Source organism: Patiria miniata, unplaced genomic scaffold (assembly GCF_015706575.1).
Source record: "Patiria miniata isolate m_02_andy unplaced genomic scaffold, ASM1570657v1 HiC_scaffold_8, whole genome shotgun sequence".
NCBI classification, from domain to species: domain Eukaryota; kingdom Metazoa; phylum Echinodermata; class Asteroidea; order Valvatida; family Asterinidae; genus Patiria; species Patiria miniata.
Window position 1 is genome coordinate 2,800,482 of NW_024037075.1, and position 25,158 is coordinate 2,825,639.

The window sequence follows — 25,158 nt, forward strand, 5'->3', positions numbered from 1 at the left end:
CCTGGCTCAGCTCAAAAGTGAAGCCTTTCTGTGGCTACTTCCCTCACCGAGATAATGCAGTCACATTTTAACTTTGGTTTAATATAGAATTTGAATGGATCTGGGGCCGGAACCCCCCCCCACTAAAAAAAAAGAAAAAAGAAAAAAACACCCTGAAGCCAAAGCTGATACTGAGGTTGAGTTTCTAAAAACGCTATCGTCAGGTTCCACCTTCCCCACACAGTACAGTGAATCCCATAACACTGAGACTGGGTACCTGTTGCTTAACATGTATCGCACGATACCCCCCCCCTTGTTTTTTTTTTGCCGTGTGGAAAAATTGGGGGAAAAGATAAGAAGTAACTTAGGGTGTTGTCTTCTTGAAACCGGTCAAAAACTGCAAGATTTTCTCAAATTTTGCAAAGCACACAATCGAACAGTACCCCATCGAGTTGATTTAGCTGTGGAAGGAAAATCTGATGGAAACAATGATGTGGATGTGATAAAACGCGCCTGAAAGAAACACCGGTACGTCAGATGAGGAACGGTGCTGTCTCTGCCCGTACCGTGAAGAGCTAATGACATCGGCGGCTGTGCGACACCTTTGCACCGTGTGATGACGCGTTGAGCCCGCGGTGTGAGTCTCGCTTGGAAGCGCTGGGGTTTTTGTTCTCGGAGTCGCAGCTGAACACTTTTTATTTTTTACTGGTGCTGCTGTAGTTGTTGAGCTGTGGCTGTGTGGACGTGTAAAGGAGAAATACGAGGAAACAAGTGACATAATGGCCGAAAGCCCAACGGAGAAAACCCACATCGCCAGTAATGAGGTAGGCCTAATTAATTGTCGTTGATTTGTTTTTACAATATATACAACTTAGCTAGGTATAGAAATATTATTAAATATTATTAGTTTCTCGTAATCGTATTACTTTTTAGGCCCACTGAATTTTGATGTTTGTACAACAAGTGTACATTAATTTGAACAGTAAATGGACTTTCACTAGTTTCAGGTTTTTTTTTATGGTTTTGTCAAAACCATCACCAATACAAGTCAATATAGGCCTAGTCCTAGGCCCTAACTTTGAACTTTTAAGTAATTTTGAATTTTTTTTTTTCAACCTGACGCCACTTTTTTCTTCATCATCTCAATGAAGGTCAGTCATTGCAAATTAGTGATAAGACATGAATCTGGGACTGAGAAACTTTTCCAATTTTGTTTGTGGCGTCAGGTTGCAACATGTTTTCTGAAATACAATTTACGTAGTTCTTGCTTAGGTAAACATGGTAAACAAAGGAAAGAATGTGACTAGTAGTAGTACATTCAGTGTGACAGATCCGGATCATCGACAGTTCCGGAACACTTGATTAAATACAAATTAATTCAAGTGTAACCAAACTTCTTTCAACCAAGTATCTTTTTTTCAACACTAATTACGTCATTTTCTTTTTGGATAGCTGCAAATGATGGACTGTAGCTTTAATTCAAAACAGTCATAAAGTAATGTTGATTACTCTTGTTTGCCGTTTATGGAAAGATTTTCATATACGAAGTTCACTCAACACCCTGTGTACAAACCCTATGAGATTGGACTGAAAAATTCTAAGTGTTTTCTAAGAAAATGCTTGTATTTTCTCACTGCTCAAATTGACTTTGATGACATGAAATTGCTATCTGGGGGCTTGTTAGTCTATACAGAGGAAAATTAGTGAACTTCGTATATGGAAATCTTTCCCAGTTTTTTTTTTTGGTGTCCAATACCTCCAAGAATGCTGTTATCAAAACAATTTTTTTTTTCTTCATATTTTGAAATCATTGATCTCAGCAAAATACTTAAAACCAATTGAGCTTTTAGGTTTTAGTCCCGTAGGCGTACGTTTTTTTTCTGTTAAATGTTCAGCCCAAAGCACATAATAATCTGTGATGATTCAGAACTCAATTAGTTTATTGTGCGGGCATATAAGTGCATAATTACTTCTTTCTCTAATACCTCAATAATGACAGAAATTCAGTTTTAGATTGTTTTTTTAATTTGTTCATGTGTGTTGATTCACTTCCCCTCAATAATGAGATGTAAAAGTACAGTACCGGTACATGTATGTACGTGAACACGCATACCAGCAGATATTGTGTTTAAATAGAAGTAATTAGTGGCCTAATACATATATATACATGTACATGTATTAGAATTACGGATAGTGGGACGAACAATAGTTTTACAAGTAATAGTGTAATTACATTTGAGCAAACAAGATATTTTAATTGCCTTTAAATAATAATTTTCTAAAGAGCCTTAGATTGACGCTCTCATTTCTCCATCAGTATCCCACACATGTACCGGTAGACTTGTGTGGGAGTTTGAAGGAATTTGACAATTAAAATCAAACTGGAGAAGGGTACTGGCACATGTAAACTTGTTTCTTGAAAATTGTTCTGCAATTTTGATTAGTTTTGGTGCGCATTGTGCAGTTACCGGTATTAACCCTAACTCCCTAGGCCTTTTTGCTAGAATGTAGCCTCAATCCTGCAAAATACTCCAATTGGCCTCATGGAAAAATACCTGTAGCATACCCGGTACATAGCCCCAATCCTGCAAATTCCTTCATTATTTCTTAAATAGGCTACATGTATAGTCCGTAGAGGGGTGACCACTGCCTGAATCCTGCAAAATCCTGCGGCAGTGACATTCAATATGTGGAGGCTTGGCCAGTGACATCCTGGAGCAGTAAGGCGGATTTCAAGCATAATCCAGGCCTTATTTATGCATGGCTGAGCAAAAACAACACCCAAGACCTTGACAAAGTGCATCACTTTGAAATCAGTAACGCGTTTAGCATTCCTCCAAATTCCTCCACTTTGGCAAAGAGGATTTTGAAGGATTCAGGGCGGTTTGCGTTAATCTAAAACAAAAAATTAGTCAGCGTTTAGTCCCAACAGGTACTGATGTGCATACATCTCCGTGTATCTAATTTTCATAGTTCAATCACATGAAGTACAGATTATGAATGTTATTTAGCCGCCTTGAGATTAAAATTAAAAAAAATCTACCCCTCCTTGCTGTGCCGGGTTTTCCATCTGGAAAGAGCTTCTGAAGTGTCAGTAGAGTGCTTTGAGTAGAAAGGAAATCTCTGTGGCTTGGGGGTTGGTTGTGTCCCAGTCCGTGCATCTCATTATTACGGGCAGGGGCAAGCGCTGTATTTTCTTGTCAAAATGCGGTGGGTGTGAGTTAAGCAAGTGAGATACGAGCGTGCATTTTTCTGAGGCTGCAATTTTTTAGAGAAATCCGTGTAATTGACTTTTTTCAACTTCTTATTTGATTAAGCCATGATAATTGGGCCACACAGATATACATTTACATCTTTTACATCAAATCGAGATATTTTTTTTTTTAGTTGGTGTGAGGAAAACAGCCAACATGAACATCACGATAAAAACCATAAATATGCCATCTTATGGTTGAGTAACTGGAATGCAAAAATACGGTAATGAATATTTCAGGAATAATAAACGTATGTATTGTGTAAGCCCTTTCCATATGGTGCCATAAAAAAAATGCAAGGCAATGTATATGGTATAAAATTTTCTCATGCCTGACAAATTTTATTAAGTCAGACCAGACAGAGAGATATAGGCCTGGAAGGAGTGGCTAAGAGTGGCAATTAGAGAGTTCTCGTGTGAAGTGACTGTAGTCCCTTGTGATTTTGGTACCCTACCGGTACCAGAAGGCCATGTCTTCTCAACCCTTGAGAGATTTTTGGAGGACGTCTTACGTGTAATGAAAACCAAATCCCCCACTTGCAGATCTAATTAACTGGCACCTGAAAGTGAATTCAATTTAAGAGTACGAGAAAGATCAGAAGTGAATTTCTGATTATTTCCCCCCTTTTTTTCTTTGGGGATTTAAGGGGAAGATGCTTTAAAATGAAGACGATTGAAATTGATCTACCGGGCAAGTGCCACTGAAAACACCTGCCTAGTAGTTTTTTATGTTTGTTCATTCAGGCAAAAAGTAATTGCAACAAAACATGACGCATCTTTGGAGAACTCCCCCGACATTATATTCAGTGCATTTTGATTAGGTGCACACACAAAAATTGCAGCTGATCGAATGGAGAAAAGATACACGGTGTGTATCATGGCATAATGTATGAAAATGTACACATAGGCCTAAATGTGCACATTGTACACAGTTTGTACATGGGCCTTTCCACACTAAAGGGGTACAAAAGAGTGACATGGGATTGGGAAATGAAGCAGGATAATAATACCAAGTTGTTTGTCCTATTTTCCACATACATTCCCACCCCATTGTTGAGGATTGTACTTTTAAAGAATTTAAGACTTTCCAGGCAAATTTGACAATATTTATGCTCACAGTGCTACAATGTACACGTGTACGTAACATGGACAGAAAGTTTGTTAATATTGATAGAAAGTTATAATTGCAATAAATTATGTCTTTATCAAATATTGTGCCTTTTCATTCTTATCTCTACAGCACTGTTACAGGTACAATGTACATTGTATCTGTAAAAACCAAGATAATCAACTGTATTTCAGATGTCACACGGTATTATGTTCAGAATGTTACGTACGTAACATGGACAGAAAAATGTCTTAACATTTCTGTCAACGTTACGTACGTTACCTGTAACTGTCGTAAAGACCATCACTATTGTGTTCATTGTGGCTGTAAGCACTCCTAAATGGGTTATAAATATGAATGAGATGGCATTTGGGTGAATCCATGCACATGATAATAAGTGTTGTGTCAATTTGTAGCAAAAATTATGTCTTTTGTTACATAATTGTTACGATGACCCATGCAATTTCTAAGGTACAAAAAAGGTTTTGCATATTGTTTGTACACATGATCAGTAAGGTCTCAGGAATGCGCAGGAAACAACTGAACAAAATATCTTGCTTTGCTGTACCCTCCAGTGTCCCCCTCTCAAACCCCAAATTTGCAGTCAATTGTACCCCGTTAGTGTGGAAATGCAAGTTGAGTACTTGTAATGTTTGAATTTATCACAAAGATGGGTCAGTTTATACATTTCCAAAGTGTGACATATTTCCTGTCCATTTTACAATTTGCCAATCAAGTATCATTAAACCTAAGGGGTGTGCAAAATCATATTGAAATTGGAGGATTCAGGACTGTTAGGGATACGAATGACTTCAAATGATTTTGTTTGCATTTGTTGGGTAGGTATCCGGGTAGCTGTTTACTATTCCTACCGGTACAAGTGTAATCACTCTTGGAGGATGACTGCATTAAGGAGTGTATCAGAATTACAAACTCATTGATGTCGTCTGTAACAAGGACAGGAAAAAAAATGGACCCCAAATTTATTAGGTGACCCAGTTTTCCATTTTTGCTTCTTGGAGTCAAATTTGTAGATTATGTTTTCCATATTTTTGTTCCTCCTTTTTTTTTATATTTTTATATTTTCAGCTCCCAATCCTTAATTCAATACAGGTACGTACCGTGCACTTTCTAAAAAAAAGTTGATTGGATTTTTTTCAATTCCATTTACTCTGCAGAACGGCCCGAAGCGCTTTTAACCAGATTTTCCGTCGGGAATACAGCGTATGGTATCCCGTCTGTCTGGGTGTTGCAGATCATAGAATACATTCGGGCACCTTGTCAGTTATTGATTAATAAATGTCTGGCTGTATTCAGCACGGATACCGTAATTTCCATTCTGGCGTTTCTCGTCTTGTTTTCTTGAAATTTTTTGAGAATTGAGGGTTCTGAAGTCTTGAAACAGATCTCCGCAACTCTCAAGTGACTTGCTGACCCTGTTCTGCAGAGTATCGTAGTACATAACAAATTGGGCCTTTGATTTTCTGCTTCAAAATATCTGCCTTCCAGACATTTCCGGAGATTGTAAAAATTTTGTTTCGACCATAAACTGCAAGAAAATCTGTTTTGGTTTTATTTGCTCCATCATGTGTGGCGTGTAGTGGAGGCCCACTGAAAATGTACTGCACAAAATTCTTTCAAACATTTTTTTGCTGCAGAAATCTACATGAAACAAAAAATACCTAAAGCTGCTGTTAAAAATGAAAATGTTTGCAGAATTGTGTTTTCATTTCCAGTGGTTTTCTATCATTTTTGTGCACACAATATGAGTTTTTTGTGTAAAAGACGAATTCTGTTTCAAAAGTTGAATTTTGTTGAAATTTACGGTGAAGCGGAAAATTACTGGCCGTAAACACGTACTATTAAAGTCAATTTTGGTTCTGCACACAATCCTTGTAATGTACATGTAGAATTTAACATAGCACCTTTGATTTCTTCAATGAAGGTTTGTGGACAGATGGATATGTTGGCATGTAGGGATTAATCCTTTTCTTCCTCCATTGTCTTCTGTTACAGATAATCCATCTGGTCTTCCTTATTTGTGTTTACCCATCTTCCCCCATCTTTCATCCCTTTCCACCTCAATACTGTTCCCCCCCCCCCCCACATCATCCCTTCACTCTCACAATGTTTTGTCCGTTCCCACTCCCTGTGACCTTTGATCCTTCCCCTTTCTGGTCCCTCCCCTGTTTACGCAAGACCCCTTGTGGTTTGCCATCTCCCTTTGTTTCTTTGTTCTCTCATCCACCCTCCCCTGCATCTTTCCACACCTTTCACACCTAATCCTCCTTTTGTGTTTCTTCTTTCAGCCCTGCATGTTTGTGTGCACCCCCATGTTAATGTACATGTATGTACCTCTGTCATTTCTGTTTTAGCCTCTGAAGAAGAACTTGCTAAGTTCGCAACGTCAGGCCACATTAATTTTAAGATTCACGTTAATTCCTGTCGAGGTCACCAGCACTTCCTTAGCAACAATTAACCCTTCTTGTCAAGCAACATATATATTAACTATAATATAAGTATGTGCTGTACGTTGCACAAAGTTGTTAACATTAGATGATAAAACTCTGACGTACCAAAAAATTTTCTACAATTTTAAAGCTTGGTATCTGAACTTTATCCCTGGTGAGTAATGGTTTGATATTTAAAACAGTTCGAAAATTATTCGTGTTCAAACAAAGGCATGTCAAAAATACACTCAACGGATTTCAAGGACATCGATGATGCGGTACATCAGATGCAGACTCGAGTCACATTTTGAGCGCGCTTTTTGAATAGGTGCGAACCTGCACGTGAATTTCTAAATTGAACTTGAAAAGAAGAACAGTATTGTGGATTCATTTAAGGTGTAGTCTACGTGGATCGAAAAAGAATAGGAAACACAGAAAGTAAACGGCAACGAGATCGTCACATCATGAACATGATGAACCACCTACAATACCGGTACATGTAGCAGAAATGCATCGGGGGAGTTTGTAAGACAACTTTTTTTTTCCCTTTTCAACAAATTCTATAAATGTCTAGTCTGTCTGCACGGATGAATAACCCAAACTGCAGACAAAACTGAAAGTTTGAAACGTAAGTAAATGATGAATTATGCCATTGTTTGGTAACCGAACGATTTTGGAAAGCCAGTGTCAGGAGAGTACCCTGGAGCTTAAATCAGTTATGGGAGAGTGTAAGAGAACCCCTATTTTTAAATTTTCAAAAGAAATTCTGTGAATTTCTAGTCCGTCTGGATACATAACCCAAACTGCCGGGGACAATAAGGACTTCGATTGTCACATTTGTATACTAGTGTAGAGTCTGGACAATATTGGTTGTTCTGGGTCATAAAGCAAAACTTTTGATAACCATGGCTTCTTTTCAAGGTGCTTCTACATGTATGCGTATTCAAGTTTGGGCGGCAATTTATCAATGTTGACAACAAAACACACTGTCTGAATGTACATGACATACACATACCGGTACATGTATTATGCCCACCAGTACAAGAAAAGAAATTTTGTAATTTACAGCAAGTCCTGAGGCACTGATCAATCCTTTTCTCAACATCTGATGCAGAATTGAAAAATGAACACATTGTAATACACAATGTGTCTGGCTTTTTTTTTTACTGTACAGTGTTTCTTTGCAAGAATTTTTTTTAATCTAGGAGAATTCACTTGCAGACTACATGTATGTACAGGTACTGAAAGGAAACTTAACAGCTACACAAGGGCGTCAATCGGTGGGGGCCGGGGGGGGGGGGGAGGGGGGAGACAAGTCATTGGTGAAAGTGGCCAGAAATTTCCTTAGATTGCAACACAGAGCGTCTAGAATCCAGGATTTTCTGGGCCTTAAGTGGGCCCAGATTTGTCCCCCCCCCCACTTTTTTCGTCCCCGAATAAAAATTGTGGCCTATATGATTCTGTATCTGGGAATAGCTGATTCAATGACTCCCAACTCGAAAATGATGTTTAAATGATAATCTTTTTCTAAAAAAGATATTCTTGGTTAAAGTGGTCAGAAATTGCCTCAGATTGCACCACAGAGCATCTAGAATCCAAAATTTGTTGGGGCCCTTAAGCGGGCCCCGAACCCTACGCCATTAGGGCTTCACGCTCGCATTAGTTCTGATCGCAGTATATCTCTCCCCCCCCCCCCCTTTTGAGAAGCGATGGCGCCCTTGCAACCACGAGCAAGTTTCAGTTTAATTTTGCAAACGTTAAGCATTATTAACCATTTTAACATTAAGCCATTCACAAAGGCTGACGCTGCTCAGTGTGTCTGCAGACCGGTGTGATTGACGTGATTAATCAATAATGGCAGTCATTGAAAATGTAAAACCCTACGTGTGCCCCGAATGTAATCAAGTATTTAAGTGCTTCAAAGGTTTCGTAAATTAACTAGGTTTTGAAAACATCATTAATTATTTGTGCTATGTAGGTTTAACTCTGTGAACGTTGAACGTAGGTCCCTCTTTTATCACTTGGGTTTCGTTTAAACGTTTGTGGAAAATTTGTAAACGGATTTAGAATTGTTTTCGTTTAAATGTTTAAACATGTAAACGTCACATCCTTACAATCAATCTAGTATATTTGCGACAGTAAAATTGTACCTCTAAATAGGAGTTGTGACATTTGGGAAACATTTAAACATCTGCTGTTAAGTTCAGGTGTCTCCCTAAGGTAGCTGATGACGAAAAAATAACAGGACTTTATTTTATAATCGTTTGGCCTCATGACTTTGCTGTCACTTATAATTCGGCAATTATAATTGGAAAGTTGGCAAGTTTTTTAATGATAATTTTTTTTTATTTGAGAGAGAAAGAGACATTTTGCAATATTTTATTGTTATGACAGGTTTTTGGGGGGATTTATTCCTGCATCATCGCACAGCACCACTACCCACTCATAACATTAACGTATTCATGGGAAGGCACGGCACTGTATCGTTGGGTAACTCGGCGTGGGTGTGTGCTAACGCACGGGGCTGCCCGGCTTTTCCAGGGATGATCCGTTGCACGGAATCAAATTATAATATTGATTGCTGGTTCGTTAGCCATGTATCTACGGTCGCATATGGGGAGACTAGTACTAGAGTACCACGCGCGTTGTGTACAGTGTTTTATGACTTTTTTTTATTTTAACGGTGGATTTCAGGACAATAAAAAGGATCGGATGCCTGGATGGAATTGTAAAAGATTTTTATGTGAACATCAGGAAGGACTTTAGTACCAGATTTTTCCAGGTGGGGGGGTTGAAAAGTCAGTAGTTTAACAACATAATAGGATTGCGTGACAGTAAAGAGAAATTGGAAATATGGGCAGAAGATTTGTATTTGAACATCAGAAATAAATATACTGCAAGAGTGTTTTTTTTTTTTGGGGGGGGAGGGGGAATTTAAAAGAATGTATTAGTGCCAAAAAAGGAGGATTTTATCATAATAAAAAAAAGGAATTGGATGTCCAAATAATTAAATTGGGATGAATTAGAAAATCAGTGTCAAAATTGACACAAGGTTTTCATGTGATTATCAGAAATAAGTTTTATTACCAGATTTTTTTGATAAAAATACTAAAATTCATTATTGTTAGAAAAAAAGGTAGATTTTGTGGCCAAAAAAAGGAAAGGGATGTCTTTAATTGAACTGGGAGGAACTGGAAATGAGGGTCAAAAGTGGCAGAAGATTTTCATGAGAACATTAAAAAATGACTTCACTAAATCACATTTTCTTGGACACAGGAGTCAACCATGTATTGATGCTAAAATGTAAAATTTGTCATTGTTCCATAAAAGGTATATTCACTACTAGTAACCTTGTTAAACTTGTAATCTCCTCAATTCCATGAAAATGTAACACTGTGCAACGAACCAACGGCACATCAATATTTCAGTAAAATTGGCAGGAAAAAATGTTGCAACCTGACGCCACGTCCGCGATGGTGTACAAAGTCTATGGAGGGTCAAGACAATTTTCAAATATTTCCTAACAAAATTGGAAATGTTTTCTCAGTCCCAGATTCATGTCTTATCATCATTTTTGCAATGGATGACCTTCATTGAGATGATATACATGTATGAAGAAAAAAAGTGGCGTCGGTTTGCAACATTTTCTCCGATAGGCACAATCCCATTTTGAATCGCGGGGCGGTGTGCTGTGGCCGGGCAGAAGCACAATACAGTTAGCACAGCACAATACCGAATCTGTCATCAGAAGCATTGTGCAAGTAAACATCTGTTATACTTATGCTTTTATCACAGAAGCGTATGGTACTTCAGGTTCATTAAGCGTTTCATGGTTGCATATTGAACCATTAACTGTCAACCGAATCAAATTGAATAACGACTTTTGTTGTGTACAGTACTGCATGCAATTAAAAATGTATTTTTCTGAGATTTCAGAGAACAGATCCATCCAAGGCTAAAGCATGCAATATGGAGCCTGTGTACATGTTTGTAAATTAGCGAGTCCAATGATGTTGCACGTACATGTACACGTATAAGTAACAGGACTTTATACAAAGTTCGATGCACTATTTTCTTACAGTAATTATTTATATTACAAACATATTTTCTAACTTGGTGTTCAACCGTGCACTGTGGAAAAATTACATTTTTTAGCCTTCTTGAGAATTACAATATGGTGAGGGGGTACATACTTGTGAACGGAGCGGATAGGCCTACTGAAAAAAATGTTTTGGTTTTCTTGTGTTTCTGTAATCCAGATGACCCCAGTGGCAACTCACGACACGGCCCAGCTGGTGGAGAAAGGGGCGGAGGCCGGCGGGGAGGACCTGGCCAAGGGACAGGAGGATCGCAGCGGCATCCCCGGGGCTAGCTTCAACGTGGCCAATAGCATCTTGGGATCTGGAATCATAGGTAAGCGGTAGTCTGTCGGCTTGTGTGGGGTTTAATGGATTGCATGGATCCAGGGTATACAGGGCGTCCCAAAAAAGTTGTGCATGCAGATATCCTTTGATTTCTCAAAAACCACTGAACATGAGATCTTGATGCAGCATATTAATGACACTCTTGTGTATAATCAGTGAAAATGCCCTGGAAATCCGTTCATGCAAACCAGAGATCTAACAGATTATAAAAGGCTCCATGGTTTTTCACCCATTCCAATGGGATGGGACTTACACAGTCAACTTAATTTACATCAGAGTGAAAAGGCCTATGACAATCTGATGCACTCTGCACTCATATCACTAAATGTGTAAATCCCGTTGGAATGAGTGAAAAACCAATTTAGCCTTTTACAATCTGTTATATCTCTGGTTGGCATGGACAGATTTCCATGGCATTTTCACTTATTACAATTATATGCTCCATCAAGATGAACTACTCAGTGTTTAGTAGTTTTTGAGAAATTAAAGGATGTCTGCTTGCACAACCTTTTTATGGAGACCCTGTACACCATGCATGATTTGAGACCGAGGCCCCCCCCCCCCCCCCCCCAGTGTACCGGTACCTGTATTCTACACACTCTAGACTAGTGTTATCTAACACACCCCCTACATATCTCAAAAGAATTCCTTAGATTTCAGGAGCATAATGGCCAACACAAAAGAGGGGTCCAATCAGTCGCATATATCTTGCTTGAAATGCATGGGTACCCTCTCATACATGTACAATGGTTACAATGAGCAAGTTGGATTAAGGGACCACAGGGAGGGATCGACTCTTGAATGCCTTGTTAATGTTGCCTGATGCTCGTGGGAAGACGCTGTGAGTTTTTCCACATTCAGATTGGAGTAGGTTGTGCATACCGGTAGTTTGAACCATGCACACACACACCCAAAGGTCCTACAATTACCTGGGCCATTGTGGATTGGGTTTTCAGTCCCTGCCTGATTCTGTGGGTTTTCCTTAGCCTGGGGTTTTCCTCCCACATCTAAAATTGTGCTTTCGTCACATTGTTTTCTCTTTACTGGGCCTCATGGGAGACCAGTGGATTCCACTGTACGACACCCAGTTAAAATATGAAAAAAGAAATAAATGTTTTTTTTACTTTTTGGCAATTCTGATATCATTATGCATGTATAGCAAAAATATATTAACGCAAACGTTGGGTCATACTAATCTTAAATTATTTATGCTTATAAATTTATTTACTGTACCGGTACATGTGCACCTGTAAGTTTTCCACACACCTGTACCGGTACATGTCTGCCTTTGTACAAGTACCGGTACATACATTTACATGTATCAGCATGGAATTCATGAATTGCAGTGATCAGATTTCCACACTTTGCATCGTTTTGGTTTTCCAATCTTTCTCAAATTTTTTCTCCTGTTGTAAAATGAGTACAGTTTTTCCTCTTGGACTTTGTGGTAAGACCCCAAAACATCTTCCCTTAAAACACAATGTACCGGTAGTCATATTCAGATACATTATGACATGTATTGTACATGTACCCACAGTATTCTAACTCTGTCTGTGCCTAACTCAACATGTTGCTCATGTAAAATGAGCATTATTATGTACAAGACAGTATTTAGCAGTGATATGTTTGTGCAAAATATGATAATCAAACTCATGATCTGATACAACGCATGTTGTCTTTGTACTGGTATTAGGCCTCACAGCGAAACAAACCTATACAAACCTGTATTTGAAAGCCTATGTTGTATTGTGTTCATGACTTAACTTCCTCCTATCCTAAAACGAAACCTAGAGTTTTATTCTGCCATTTACCAATTATTAAAGATTTCAAAAAAACCTATTTGAATATAATCAATTTGCTGTATTTGTGCTACATGTACATTGTAGTACCTCGATCATCCTGAAAATTGCAAAGTTTTGCACCCTAAAATTCTATAATAAATGCTCATATTTTGGCACTTGGAAAACCTATGTTTTGATTTCAAAACCTGTTAAAAAAGATGGTGGTGAAGAAGGACACTGTGAAGCCTGCTGTATGTTACCGTTATCTAACATGTTCATTATCTGACCGTCTCCGCCAACAAAGTTTATTGTTCGTAATAGGCGATCAGCCTCGGTCCAAAATTTTGGCCACCGGTATCAAATGAGGGGAATAATCGTCATAGCGATTTTTGGCAATTAATACACCTCTAGAGTTGGAAAATATGTGATAGCATTGCAGCGGTGGCAGCTTTTTGGGTGTTATCACCCTTTGTTTCAAAATGTCCATCAAACTGCTTGTTGCCACTCTAGGGGCGGAATACCTTGCGCATGCGCACTATAATCATTTATGCCCTGATTTGATACTGACCAAACCCCAGGCTGATGGCCTATAATGTGAATGTGCAAACAGGATTGACCTACATGTACATTGTACAACAGCTAGCTCACACTGAATGTAATTTGTGTAACTAACGATAATAAAGCAAAGGTTTGCACAGGTTAAAATGAACACTACATGTAGTACCCCGTACATGTACCGGCCAGTACTCTACTTGTTATAACTTTGCCCCCCCCCCAAAAAAAAAATTCAAATTTTTTCCTTTCACATTATTTACGTACCTGTATAGTTTTTGCAACATACATTAAGAACAGCGTGTACCGGTACAAATTGAACAGACATGTAGACCTCCAGTTTTCTGTCTTTCTTCTTCCGTCTTCCTTTTGTTCCATCCCAAATCCCGTAGACTTTGTACACGTCTTTTTCTGGCCACCATTTTTGACACTCATTTTTGTCATAAAATCTACATGATCTGACAGAAACAAGTGACAGCATGATGTTCATTTAAACCTAAATCTGTCCAAGTCAATTTGCATCATAAATAAAAACTGTGCAGAGTCGGACACAATCTAGTAAATTTAAACCCACAATATCAAATCTGTTAGAGTCTAGTGACAGGATTGGGTAAATTGAAACCTATAAATCTGACTGAATCTATAGTGACAGCATATGGGCAATTCCACGGTTACTCACGTTACATTTTTGATGTACTTTTGAGTTTCCTTGGGCTGTAATTACCGGTGCCTTACTGAAAAGTTTTCATAACTGTTATCCCATGGTAGATAGAGTAGACCTAGACCTACCTAAGCACCAAAGATGACATCCAGAAAAAATGTGTTATGTATTATAAACAAGACGCACAAAATTAGTTACTCACGTGACGAAAATGTAACGTGAGTAACTGTGGAATTGCCCATATGGTACCGGTATAAAGTGACGGTACTGAGCCTACTAGTGTAACCAAATCCAGTGTTGGCTTAGTGTTGAATAACGGTACGTACATGTAATGTGATGAAAACCCAAGATGATCAGTTTAAAGTTCAACTTATCTGACCAAATCATGTAAAATACATGAAGCTGTACAGTGACACCCAGAGACAGGGACTGTATTGAGACTGTTCCAGTGACGGCTTTACATGCGCATATAATCTGATGAACATCAGATGGGTATTTTAAAGTTTAAAGGGTTTAATGTACCTGATACATCATTGGCTTTTGCTGTAATTTTCAGAAATGATCTATTTGAGGGGTTACTATAATAGATAGAATAATTGTTACACTGACGTTTTTGAAATTTTGTGTTCGAAAATGCTGGAAAAACCAAGAAAAAACAAAACTGTTCGAGTTGTCTGGCTCCCTGACTCCACTACAGATGAAATCAATTTATAGATGCCGGAAAATTGTAAGGTACCGGGAACCAGTCTAGATGGCATGCACCCATTCATGAATGATGTAACCAACAGCAAACAAAATTTGGACTGAATAAAGTGGTAAATTTGGAGCAGTAGTTGAAAAATAGTAAGGTTTTTCCAACGGTGGTCGGCCGACCATTGTTGGAAATTTATAAAAAAAGAATACCACTTTTCTTGAAAATGACTTCACACCAGGTGCCATAATTTTACGGGATGCTTTAGACTGCCATTTACAAACATCCTAGTAAGGTATTTTGTAAAAGTTTGGTAGTTTTGATTTTTGATGTTTGCAAATGTTGTATATTTCCTTTAACCCAATAAACTGACATTCATGACCATGTATTGTGTAAAATTAAACCTGCTGATTCTGACTGAATCCAAATGATGGCAACTCAATAATATTGATGTTAAAAATAAAATTAAAATTATGGACACGTACTGTATGTGCACTCGCACAACATACAAGTATGCACAGAAACATCTGTCCTAATCTATGGGACTAGGTAATGCTCTGTGTGAAGTTTGCCCCCCATAAGTCGTGCGTTAGCAACCGATCAACTGTAATGAATAATGCATTGTGGCCAGCGGGGAATAAAAAAATCAATACGGGTAATATTACTGACGGTGCGTGGTGCGTTGAATGGAATGCAAGAAATTGGCAGCAGCAACTTATTATTGAGCTGGGGACAGGATGCGATGTTGGCGTTGTGTTGGCCTTGTGTTGGCGTTGTGTTGGGCATCTTTGTTTCAGCAAATGGAATTTGCCGTTTTAATTAGAGCATTGGCATTGTCAGATGGGCTTGTTTAATTTATACTACAAAATTCCCCGAGCGAAATTTGTTGCTGACAAAGAAAAGATGTTTGTGCCACCATCATCAGTATCAATAAATAATAGAAAAAAAATTGGTATGCGCTAGTCAAAAGCAACAATATGGAGAATAAACAGGATGAAAAAATTAATAATTAATCTGAATTAATGTTTGAATAAAGAATAGACAGGTGTACCGGTACCTGGTACATTATACACAATGTACATGTACATGTATGTTTACCGGTATTTGGCAAGCAATACTAATGCAAACTGAGTTTACGTATTTGTACCCATGTTTTTTTCTGTTACAATTTCTGTTCACTACCAAAGCATACCGGAACATGAACTAGTACACGTATGTGTTGTACTTTAACCCTCTGCTGTCTGAGCACTTACAGACAGTCAGAAAATTCAATCCTCTTCCCTGCCACGCCTTTTACACAGACCCCCTGCCATGCCTTTTACACAGACTAGTCACCAACAGTCAGATCATATGTGACCTGTTCTGTCAAAAGCAGACGCTTCTGGGCAGGGGTTGAAATTGAGATAGGGCCAAAAAACGCTGTGGGGGTGATTTTTATCGATTTTCAAATTTTTGCATATTTGTGATCCTGAACATGTCTAAAATATATTATAAAAGTTTGAAACCCTAATTTGAACTCTACATATTATTTTTGATGATTTTGATAAGGTATATCAGTTAAAGAAATAACTGTTTTGTGACGTTCGTGGCCATTTTCTCCGTTTTCTACTTTTCGACACAACGAACTTCAAAATCGCATAACTCTGCCCAGGAATGACCGGTTTCAAAAATTAAACCACCTATTAAAAGGAAAAAGAACATATGTTAACAATATGTAAAAATATCATTTTCGACCTTATGCTCAGAAAAGTCTGATTTTGACAGAACAGGTCACATATTTCCACAAACACTGTGACAAGTTAAATTCAGTCAACAGACAAAAGCAGGCAAGTGGTAGGTATGGTACATTAAATGTACATTTAATGTCATACAACACTAAAGTTGTGATGCAGGCTAAAATTGACTAAATTTATTGGGACTGTACCGGTAACTTTGAAACGACTCATTAATTATTATTCCATACAGGATTGCCATATGCGATGAAAAAGGCTGGCCTGCCGTTTGGTATTCTCCTGCTGATGCTGATAGCCGGAGTGACAGGTATGGTGATGTGTGCACATTTCTTTAGTAGGGTCAAGGAATTCAGGAAAAACCCGGAACATCACGGAACAACCATTGCCAAGTGCACAGGGTTGACGGGAATAATAGGGAATGCTTTGGAATTATCTAAGTAACATGAAACTTGGTGAAGTTGCTGTCACATTGGTGACGTTTTCTCCATTATGAACTTTTGCTGTATTTTGGACACTCTAAACCTCCTCTACAAAAGGATCAGCCAAGGTAAAGACCATTAACCTGGAGAGAAACATATGGAGAACTTATACATTTGTATATTTTTTTCCCCCTAACTAGTCCATCGCGAACTAAAGTACCATATCAAGTGTCTTGTGGGGATATGAAATTTAATTCAACCAACACGAACTAAAATATCAAACTTATGAAATTTGATTCAACCAACACGAACTAAAATATTAAGTGTCTTTTGGAGATATCAAATTTGATTCAACCAACACGAACTAAGGTATCAAGTGTCTTTTGGGGATATCAAATTTGATTCAACCAACATTTGTGACTGTCATGTAAACCATTTTGTCAATGATATTTCCATGGCGATTTGTGAAAAGTTAGACAATAGCAAATGTGAGCTAAACTTTTGAAGTTGTTCCTCATATTGCCAAAGAAATTCCTCAAAGAACAGTCCATGAAACCTGAGAAGTCTTGGTGGCTACTAGAGATTGAGGTAAAGCCTCTTGCACAAGGACACAATTATTAGAACTGCCCCCATACTCTTACAGTATCAATGTACACGTGTGCATGAACTGCCAGTGTACATGTATGTGAAATTAAACCATAAACATTCCAAAAACCACCAAGAGTTTGTGGATCATTTTGTAGAATTTAGGAAAGTTGTGCCCAGCCACTATGACGTGGCAGACATGCATGAATAATGACGTCTCATGAAAGAATATGCCAGTTGGTTTCTGCAGACTACATGTAGGAGGATTTTAGGAGACCAGGGAAGTCAAGAGCACTTTAATACACTTGTTATTCTTCTGATTCTGATTTGATTTGTTTCATTTATCGATCAGATTACTCCCTGTTGTTGTTGATCCGCGGCGGGGAGCTGTCGGGAACCGACACCTACCAGGGCTTGGTGCAAGCCGCCCTGGGCAGCCCCGGCTTCTACTTCCTGTCCTTCATCCAATTTGCTTACCCATTTGTTGGTGAGTTAAATTCCTAGATTAGATGAACTATAATGTCTTGAATACAATTCTGACATTGTACATGTAGTCCAACAATTTGACCATTGTTGACAGCTACCATGAGCTGTTATTTTGTGGATCATGCTTATCTGGGACAAATTGTCTGTAATGTTCTATGATTGGGGGACGACGGGTGGTTAAACATCCTTACTCGCAGCTGAGAAGCTGAATTGCGAAGGACACGGCTACTGTACACTGTGGTCGAGATCAAAAGTGTTGATTTTTGCGGAGGGAGGAAAACCGGAGGGCCTGGAGAAAAACCCTTGTGGCACAGGAGAGAATCAACAAACAACTCTACTCACGTATGGTCTGAGCTAGGAATCGAACCCAGGCCACAGTGGTGAAAGGCGAGCATTTTATGCACTAGCCACCCATGTTATCCTTGATGGTAGCACCCATCTGTGATGGTTGCACCCACCCACAAAATTTGACAACCTCACACAAGGAAATTAAAAACGGTTAAACCCCACAAGATGTCTGCTGAATGGGGATAGTCAACCCGAAAAATCAACGACTACTTAAACTTTCTTTTCTTCTTTCTCATTGCAGCAATGGTTGGCTACAACGTTATCATTGGAGACACGCTCACCAAGGTGTTTGAGAGAATATTAAGTGGTATGTCAATGCCGTTATTTCGGGCCTGTTTAATCCTTGTTTCCCTGCTGTTTTTTTTTCTGGTAAAGCATCCTTCTTCCCTTAACTTTAGCTTTTCATTCCATGTTCTTCTCCTCATCTTCTCTATATACCGGTACATGTACATGTACTTCTCATGCGGATTCTCTCGTATGTTCCTCCTTTAGCCAAAAAAAAAAGTCTCCGGTTTCTGGTATGCGCGCGCGTCGCCGTAGCCATGCGCGTCAGCAAAATTAAAAAGTTTTTTTTTTCAATGTAAGATGATGTCTCAAAACCGCCAAACTCACTGGTTTGACTGGAATCCTGCTGCTGCACAATTTTAACGTGTTTTTTGATGGGGTTACGATCGAGTATAAGCTTTATGTGGCCACTCTGGGCTCCCATGCATTTTGCACTAAATTTAGTTGGCCATCATTTGCAGTCCCCCCCCCCCCCCAAAAAAGCCGCGTCGCCGCACCACTTTTGGGGCAAGCTCCATACCAGAAACCGGAGACTTTTTTTTTGGGCCTTATAGTGTTTGCATTCCAGGTTCGTATTTCTAATAAAAATGTGTATTGATGGATTATGGATTAACATGATGAGTTTAATCTTATGTTTTCAGCTGACCATGTTCTTGCCAATCGCTATTTCATCATCAGCATCATAACCGTGCTCATCTCGCTCCCATTCTCGCTATACCGCAACGTCTCCAAGCTTGTCAAGGTACGTCATAACCCATGTCACACTAATGGTTTTAAAGTCTCACTGAACTGAACCAAGTTATTCCACAGATTAAAATAAAGTTTGACACAGGCTTTCAAGTATACCTACTTTACCTAATTGTGACTTTCTTCTTCCAAAGTTATATTTAATTTCTCCCTTTGTGGCAGGTGGCTGTTGTGTCTATCGCACTACTAGGAGTACTTATCGTAATAATCTATATTAGGGTGGGAACGCTGCACATGTGAGTACACTCAAATTAGTGGTAGGACTTAAATCCTGATTTTTAAAAAAAAATTGTTTGATTCCCACTATTCAGTTTCGCCTTTGGACAGCGGATATTGAACACCTTAAAATATAATAAGCCTTCTTTTTTGTGAGTTCAGGATTTTTTTTATGGAATTCCCTTTGAAATTCTGTAATCCCTGAGGTTTTTACCGTGACGGTGGTTTTACCTGTGAAAGTTTTGGAGAAAAAATAAATAATTGTATTGTAAGGGGTGCCTTTGGGCAAATACAAGTACACATTAATACCATAGACCATACGTTGCTTTCGGTCTCTCAGTGACTCTCAAAACCTCTGCCGATTATATCGTGGAGATTTCATTCCACAATCTCACCCCTGCAGTACCACATTCCACAAATTTCTTAAATCCACAAAATTCTGTTAATTCTTTTTGGTTAGAGGCTGACGTTAATGTATGTTGTTTTCATTTCCCCTTTTTATTTGATAAGTCCGGATACAGAAGGAGCTTGGAACTTTGCCAACTTCCAGTTTACCGAGTCCATTGGAATCATAACATTCGGTGAGTGGCTTGCAAGAATGTCATCAAGCTGTTACATCGTGTGGAGATTCTTGATCGCACACCTGCTTAAACCATAAGTGGTCATTGGTTTAACACGCCAAGTCCAAGTCCAACTGAGTTTTCTCTTTTTCATCCTTTGTCAACACAGGAAAAAAGCATGCCCAGTCACTGAATATTCATAAGCAAGATCTTTTTAAAGCACATTTCTGTTCTCCAGTACGTGTTCTACATACCACCCCCCCCCCCCAGGACAGACACACAAAGGGAGAAGAAAGGATCCTTTCAGTCCTCGGGCGTTGGGTCTTTTGTTCAAAACGGACTTCTGTAGTAGGTTCTTGTGCTTAGTCTATGGAAGAGTGTTATATTAAAGGGACAAAGGGAAACACAAAGCATTGTCCTCGGGAGTATAGTAACTCAAGAGTGGATGGTTACACATATGCCACAGAGTGTACTTGTCTTTAGAACAACCCAATCAATGAATATTCATGGCAGTGTTTCACTCTTCTCCATTTGGTTGCCTTCTGTAAAACACACAAAGAAGGCGGGGTCTCGATGCATTCTGCTCTTGCGACAACCCGGTTTCATGAACTTTCATCCAATGAATATTCACGAGGACTATGATCCTGTCAACGTTTCCTAGCAATTTGGGAAACATGTAGTCTCAATCAATGAATATTCATGGCAGTGTTTCACTCTTCTCCATTTGGTTTCCTTCTGTGAAACACACAAAGAAGGCGGGTTCTCGATGCATTCTGCTCTTGCGACAACCCGGTTTCATGAACTTTCATCCAATGAATATTCACGAGGACTATGATCCTGTCAAAGTTCCCTAGCAACACGGGAAACATGTAGTCTCAATCAATGAATATTCATGGCAGTGTTTCACTCTTCTCCATTTGGTTTCCTTCTGTGAAACACACAAAGAAGGCGGGTTCTCGATGCATTCTGCTCTTGCGACAACCCGGTTTCATGAACTTTCATCCAATGAATATTCACGAGGACTATGATCCTGTCAAATTTCCTAGCAGCCCGAGAAACATGTAGTCTCAATCAATGAATATTCATTCCCAAAGTTTCTTTCACTTCTGCTTCTTCCTCAGCCTACATCTGCCACCACAATTCCTTCCTGGTCTACACCTCGATGGAGACGCCCACCCCTCACAGCTGGTCAAAGGTCACCCACATAGCCGTCCTCCTGGCCACCATCTTATCTTGCTTGGTGGGCATCGGGGGATACGTGACCTTCACTGGATACACCCAAGGTGCCCTGGGCTTTGTATTTAATTAACTTTTATTCAAAATCACAGGATGTTGAGTTCGAGCTCCAGAATTGTGGATTCTGTCAAAAGAACTTGCAAATTAGATCTTTCTCTTGGAGGGCAAATTTGGCAGACCAATTTACATACAAGGGTAAGGGGGACTTTATAAGAGGAGTTTCACCAGTTATTTTGTTTTGATAGATCTTTTCTTCTGGAATTTTAAGATGATGGGAATGGACTTGGGATTTTTTTGCGATCGGGAGCAAATTTGTTCTTAATGCAGTGGCTTCTCCCAAAGGTAGCTTCTACAGCAGTTTACATGAAGATTGCTAGCGACATCATGGCAAGTTCTTTGTTCAGAAGAACTGTTAACACGGGGAAAACTTGTTTGTGGGCGCGTTCAAGGAGCATCAGGGTTAATGATGGGGAACACACACAGGCAATTAATTGCCTGTCTCTACCTAGGGGAGTTTCTAAAGCGATGACTCCAGTGGTTCAGGTAAAATGGTCCGTTATGGAAGGCTTTCTTCCAGCTTTAGTCTCAAGGCTTTCTTCCAACTTTGATCTCATTTTTCCACTTTGCTCAGGTGACGTCCTGCAGAACTACTGTCATGTAGATGACCTTGCCAATGTGGCTCGTGTGGTGTTTGCTGTCACCATCGTCTGCACCTATCCGCTAGAGTGCTTTGTCTGCAGGGAGGTGAGACGGTTTGCTTGAGATCTTGTTGCATCGTATTCCTCTCCCTTCAAGCTCTATCAAACTGACTCAAGCATTTATGAGCCCAGTCTCTTGGCGTTGCTTAGCACAGATACTCACAGACCTGTCTGTCTGGTTCAAGTGATGCTCACTTTGGGATACGGATAATCACAGACTCGTCCAATTGGTTCTTGCATAGAACCCTAAAGGTCGCAGATAATCACATACCTATCTGATTAGTTCTTTTGACAATTTTGTTTTCTGCAGCAGCTTGAGATCAGAGCAAACTGGTCTCTACCTTCACATAGACTCCATTTATTCTCCTGGGTGGAGAGAGGCAATTGTTGTAAAGCATCTAGCCTAAGAACACGAGCACCACGTCTCCCGTCATGGTTTAAACCCAGGTACCACGGCACCTGGATTGAACAACGTAACCATTGTACCACAGCGCTCCAATAGTTACAAGTATTACACAGTATCACAGACTATCACAGAGCATCACAGAGTATCACAGACTTTCACAGACTTTCACAGACTTTCACAGACTTTCACAGACTTTCACAAAGTTTCACAGACTTGTCTGAGTGGATCTCTTCTGTTTTTCCTCCCAATTCTAGGTTCTTGAGAATTTCATTGTCCACCACGGCTGGGCTAGCTCCCCTCAGCCCATGACCCGCCATCTCATCCTGACGCTGGTTCTCGTTGGACTGACGCTGGGGCTGTCCATGAGCACCTCGTGTCTGGGTATCGTGTTGTCCATCAACGTAAGTGCTTTTTTGTTATGGAGTAAACAGACTGGTACTCTGCAGCCTGGGACCAGTTTCACGGGTCTGCCGAAATTTGCCGAGCACAGAAAATAATCGCTGGCAGAAAAACTGTAACCAGCCGAAACGTCATGCGATGTGCACTTCTTAGGACTGGTTCCCTGGTTGATGTTAACTAAGCCCATAATTTGTCAAGCGATATTATCGGCTTAGCAGCTGCATGAAGTTAGCCCATGGCCTGCGTTCTGCTGTTCCTATTCCACAGGGTGTTCTATTATCTATTCTTAAGGCATCCACCCTCCCCTTATACAGTTACATCAACTTGCCAGAGGGTCATTTTTCAATATAATGTACATGCTCAGTTAACAACCTGGCGTAAGGCCAAAAAAAGAACTGTTGTGTTGCCCTCATCCGACCGACCCAAAAATCTGGAAATCTCTGGTCGTTTTTTTTTTTTTTCATTTGGAAAAAAAAATTAATAAAACTTTAACCCTACCGTTACTGTTTCTTTGCAATGCCATAATTTTGCATTTCGTTACAAAACATACATACACTTTTTTTTTTGCCTAATCTCATTCACAATTCTGCTGTTCACTTTTTACCAGGAATCATTGCGGCTTTTCCAATTCGTAATTATTCATCATCGTTCCATTGTCATCGACTTGCAAAAGGGCCTTTGTTTTTTTCTAAAATAAAATATGAATGGAATTACTCACTGTTCTGCTGTTCTGATTCCACAGGGTATCATTGCGGCTGTTCCCTTAGTCTTCATCCTCCCCACGCTGTGCTACATCCGCCTGAAGGAAGGCCACTGGTACAGCCGGGAGAAGATTCCTTCTATTCTGATCTGCGGGTTTGGCTTCCTGGTCTGCATCTTTGGGATCGTCACCATCTGCATAGACCCGTCCAGCTCCCGCTGCCACAGCAAGGACCTGGACTACTGCGTGGCGCTGAACATGTCGTCGGAGGTACAACCGACGGGGATGAGCGTGATGACCGAGATGTACGCAACTGCAACGTGATGGACACAAGGGTCGTCGGATACGTAGTGAAAAGTCAGTGTAGAAACCAGAGTTGCAGTCAAGTCCGTCACATGTTCATCAAATGACACTCACATGTCAATCATGAGTCAGTCACATGTCATACAGAAGTCAGTCACATGTCAATTGCATGTCAGTCACATGTAAGTCATATGGTTATCACATTGTAATAACATATCAGCTACAAGTCATTTAAAAGTCAACATCGCAAGTGAGGTCACAAGTAACAGAAGATGAAAAGGAATGCCTTTGTTTCATTACAATCACATGTCAAACAGAAGTCAGTCACATGTCAATTACACGTCAGTCAAATGTCAATTACATGTCAGTCACATGTGAATTACATGTCAGTCACATGTGAATTACATGTCAATTATATGTCAGTCACATGTCAGTCACATGTCAGTCACATGTCAATTATATGTCAGTCACATGTCAATTATATGTCAGTCACATGTCAATAACATGTCAGTCACATGTCAATTACATGTCAGTCACATGTTAGCCATAAGTTACGAGTCACTCCACTACTTAAGTCAAACCACAAGGTGAACAATAACAAAGGAGTACCTCTGTTTTAGTGCATTTGACTTAAAACTAATCGAATGATAATTCATCCTAACCCTAACCCTAATCCTAACCCTAACCCTAACCCTAACCCTATCCTAACCCTAACCCTAACCCTAACCCTAACCCTAACCCTAACCCTAACCCTAATGAGGAATTGTGAGGACTCTGATTGCATCTCTGATAGAAAGACATTGTGTATATAGATAACACTTAACATGTGCTGTTGTCAATTGTTTGTGCCATATACCGGTATATCCCTGTGCTATGCATTAATTTGGCTTGTACGACTCGTATTGCTTTGCAGTTTTATCAGCAGCTTATGCAGGGACCCAAAACTTCCTAGTAGTGCATAGTATAGCATGCTTAGCAAAATTGTAATAATTTAATTCCAGTGCAAAATACCTGTTATTTTATTACTTGCTGTACTGGGTCTGACTTCTTTATGGTTTTGTGGGTGTTCTTTGAGTTTTCTTTTGCTGCTTTTCACAATATTCTACTAGTAATGGGAGAAACCAGAGATTTCAAAATC

General features: G+C 39.5%; 1 protein-coding gene across 4 annotated transcripts; it reads left to right on the plus strand.

The window, feature by feature from the left end:
- The first annotated feature begins 305 nt into the window (after positions 1–305).
- LOC119719274 (putative sodium-coupled neutral amino acid transporter 11) lies at positions 306–25,158 on the plus strand. 4 transcript variants are annotated; one of them, XM_038188661.1, is made up of 13 exons: positions 306–803; positions 5,430–5,453; positions 11,050–11,203; positions 16,865–16,939; positions 17,989–18,123; positions 18,712–18,777; positions 19,397–19,497; positions 19,665–19,738; positions 20,229–20,299; positions 21,400–21,561; positions 22,146–22,258; positions 22,873–23,019; positions 23,760–25,158. In XM_038188661.1, exons 1-13 carry the CDS (start codon positions 759–761, stop codon positions 24,039–24,041), a joined length of 1,449 nt encoding a protein of 482 aa, XP_038044589.1. In that variant the 5' UTR covers positions 306–758; the 3' UTR covers positions 24,042–25,158. The 4 variants fall into 4 exon arrangements, with proteins under 4 accessions (XP_038044589.1, XP_038044590.1, XP_038044591.1 ...); XM_038188662.1 differs by lacking the exon at positions 5,430–5,453; XM_038188663.1 differs by lacking the exons at positions 306–803; positions 5,430–5,453 and adding an exon at positions 6,746–6,965.

Coding starts and splice junctions, on each gene's coding strand:
- LOC119719274 (XM_038188661.1), top strand. CDS start 759: ATGGCCGAAAGCCCAACGGAGAAAACCCACATCGCCAGTAATGAG. Junction 18,124..18,711: donor ATTTGCTTACCCATTTGTTG/GTGAGTTAAATT, acceptor TTCTCATTGCAG/CAATGGTTGGCTACAACGTT. Junction 23,020..23,759: donor GTATCGTGTTGTCCATCAAC/GTAAGTGCTTTT, acceptor CTGATTCCACAG/GGTATCATTGCGGCTGTTCC.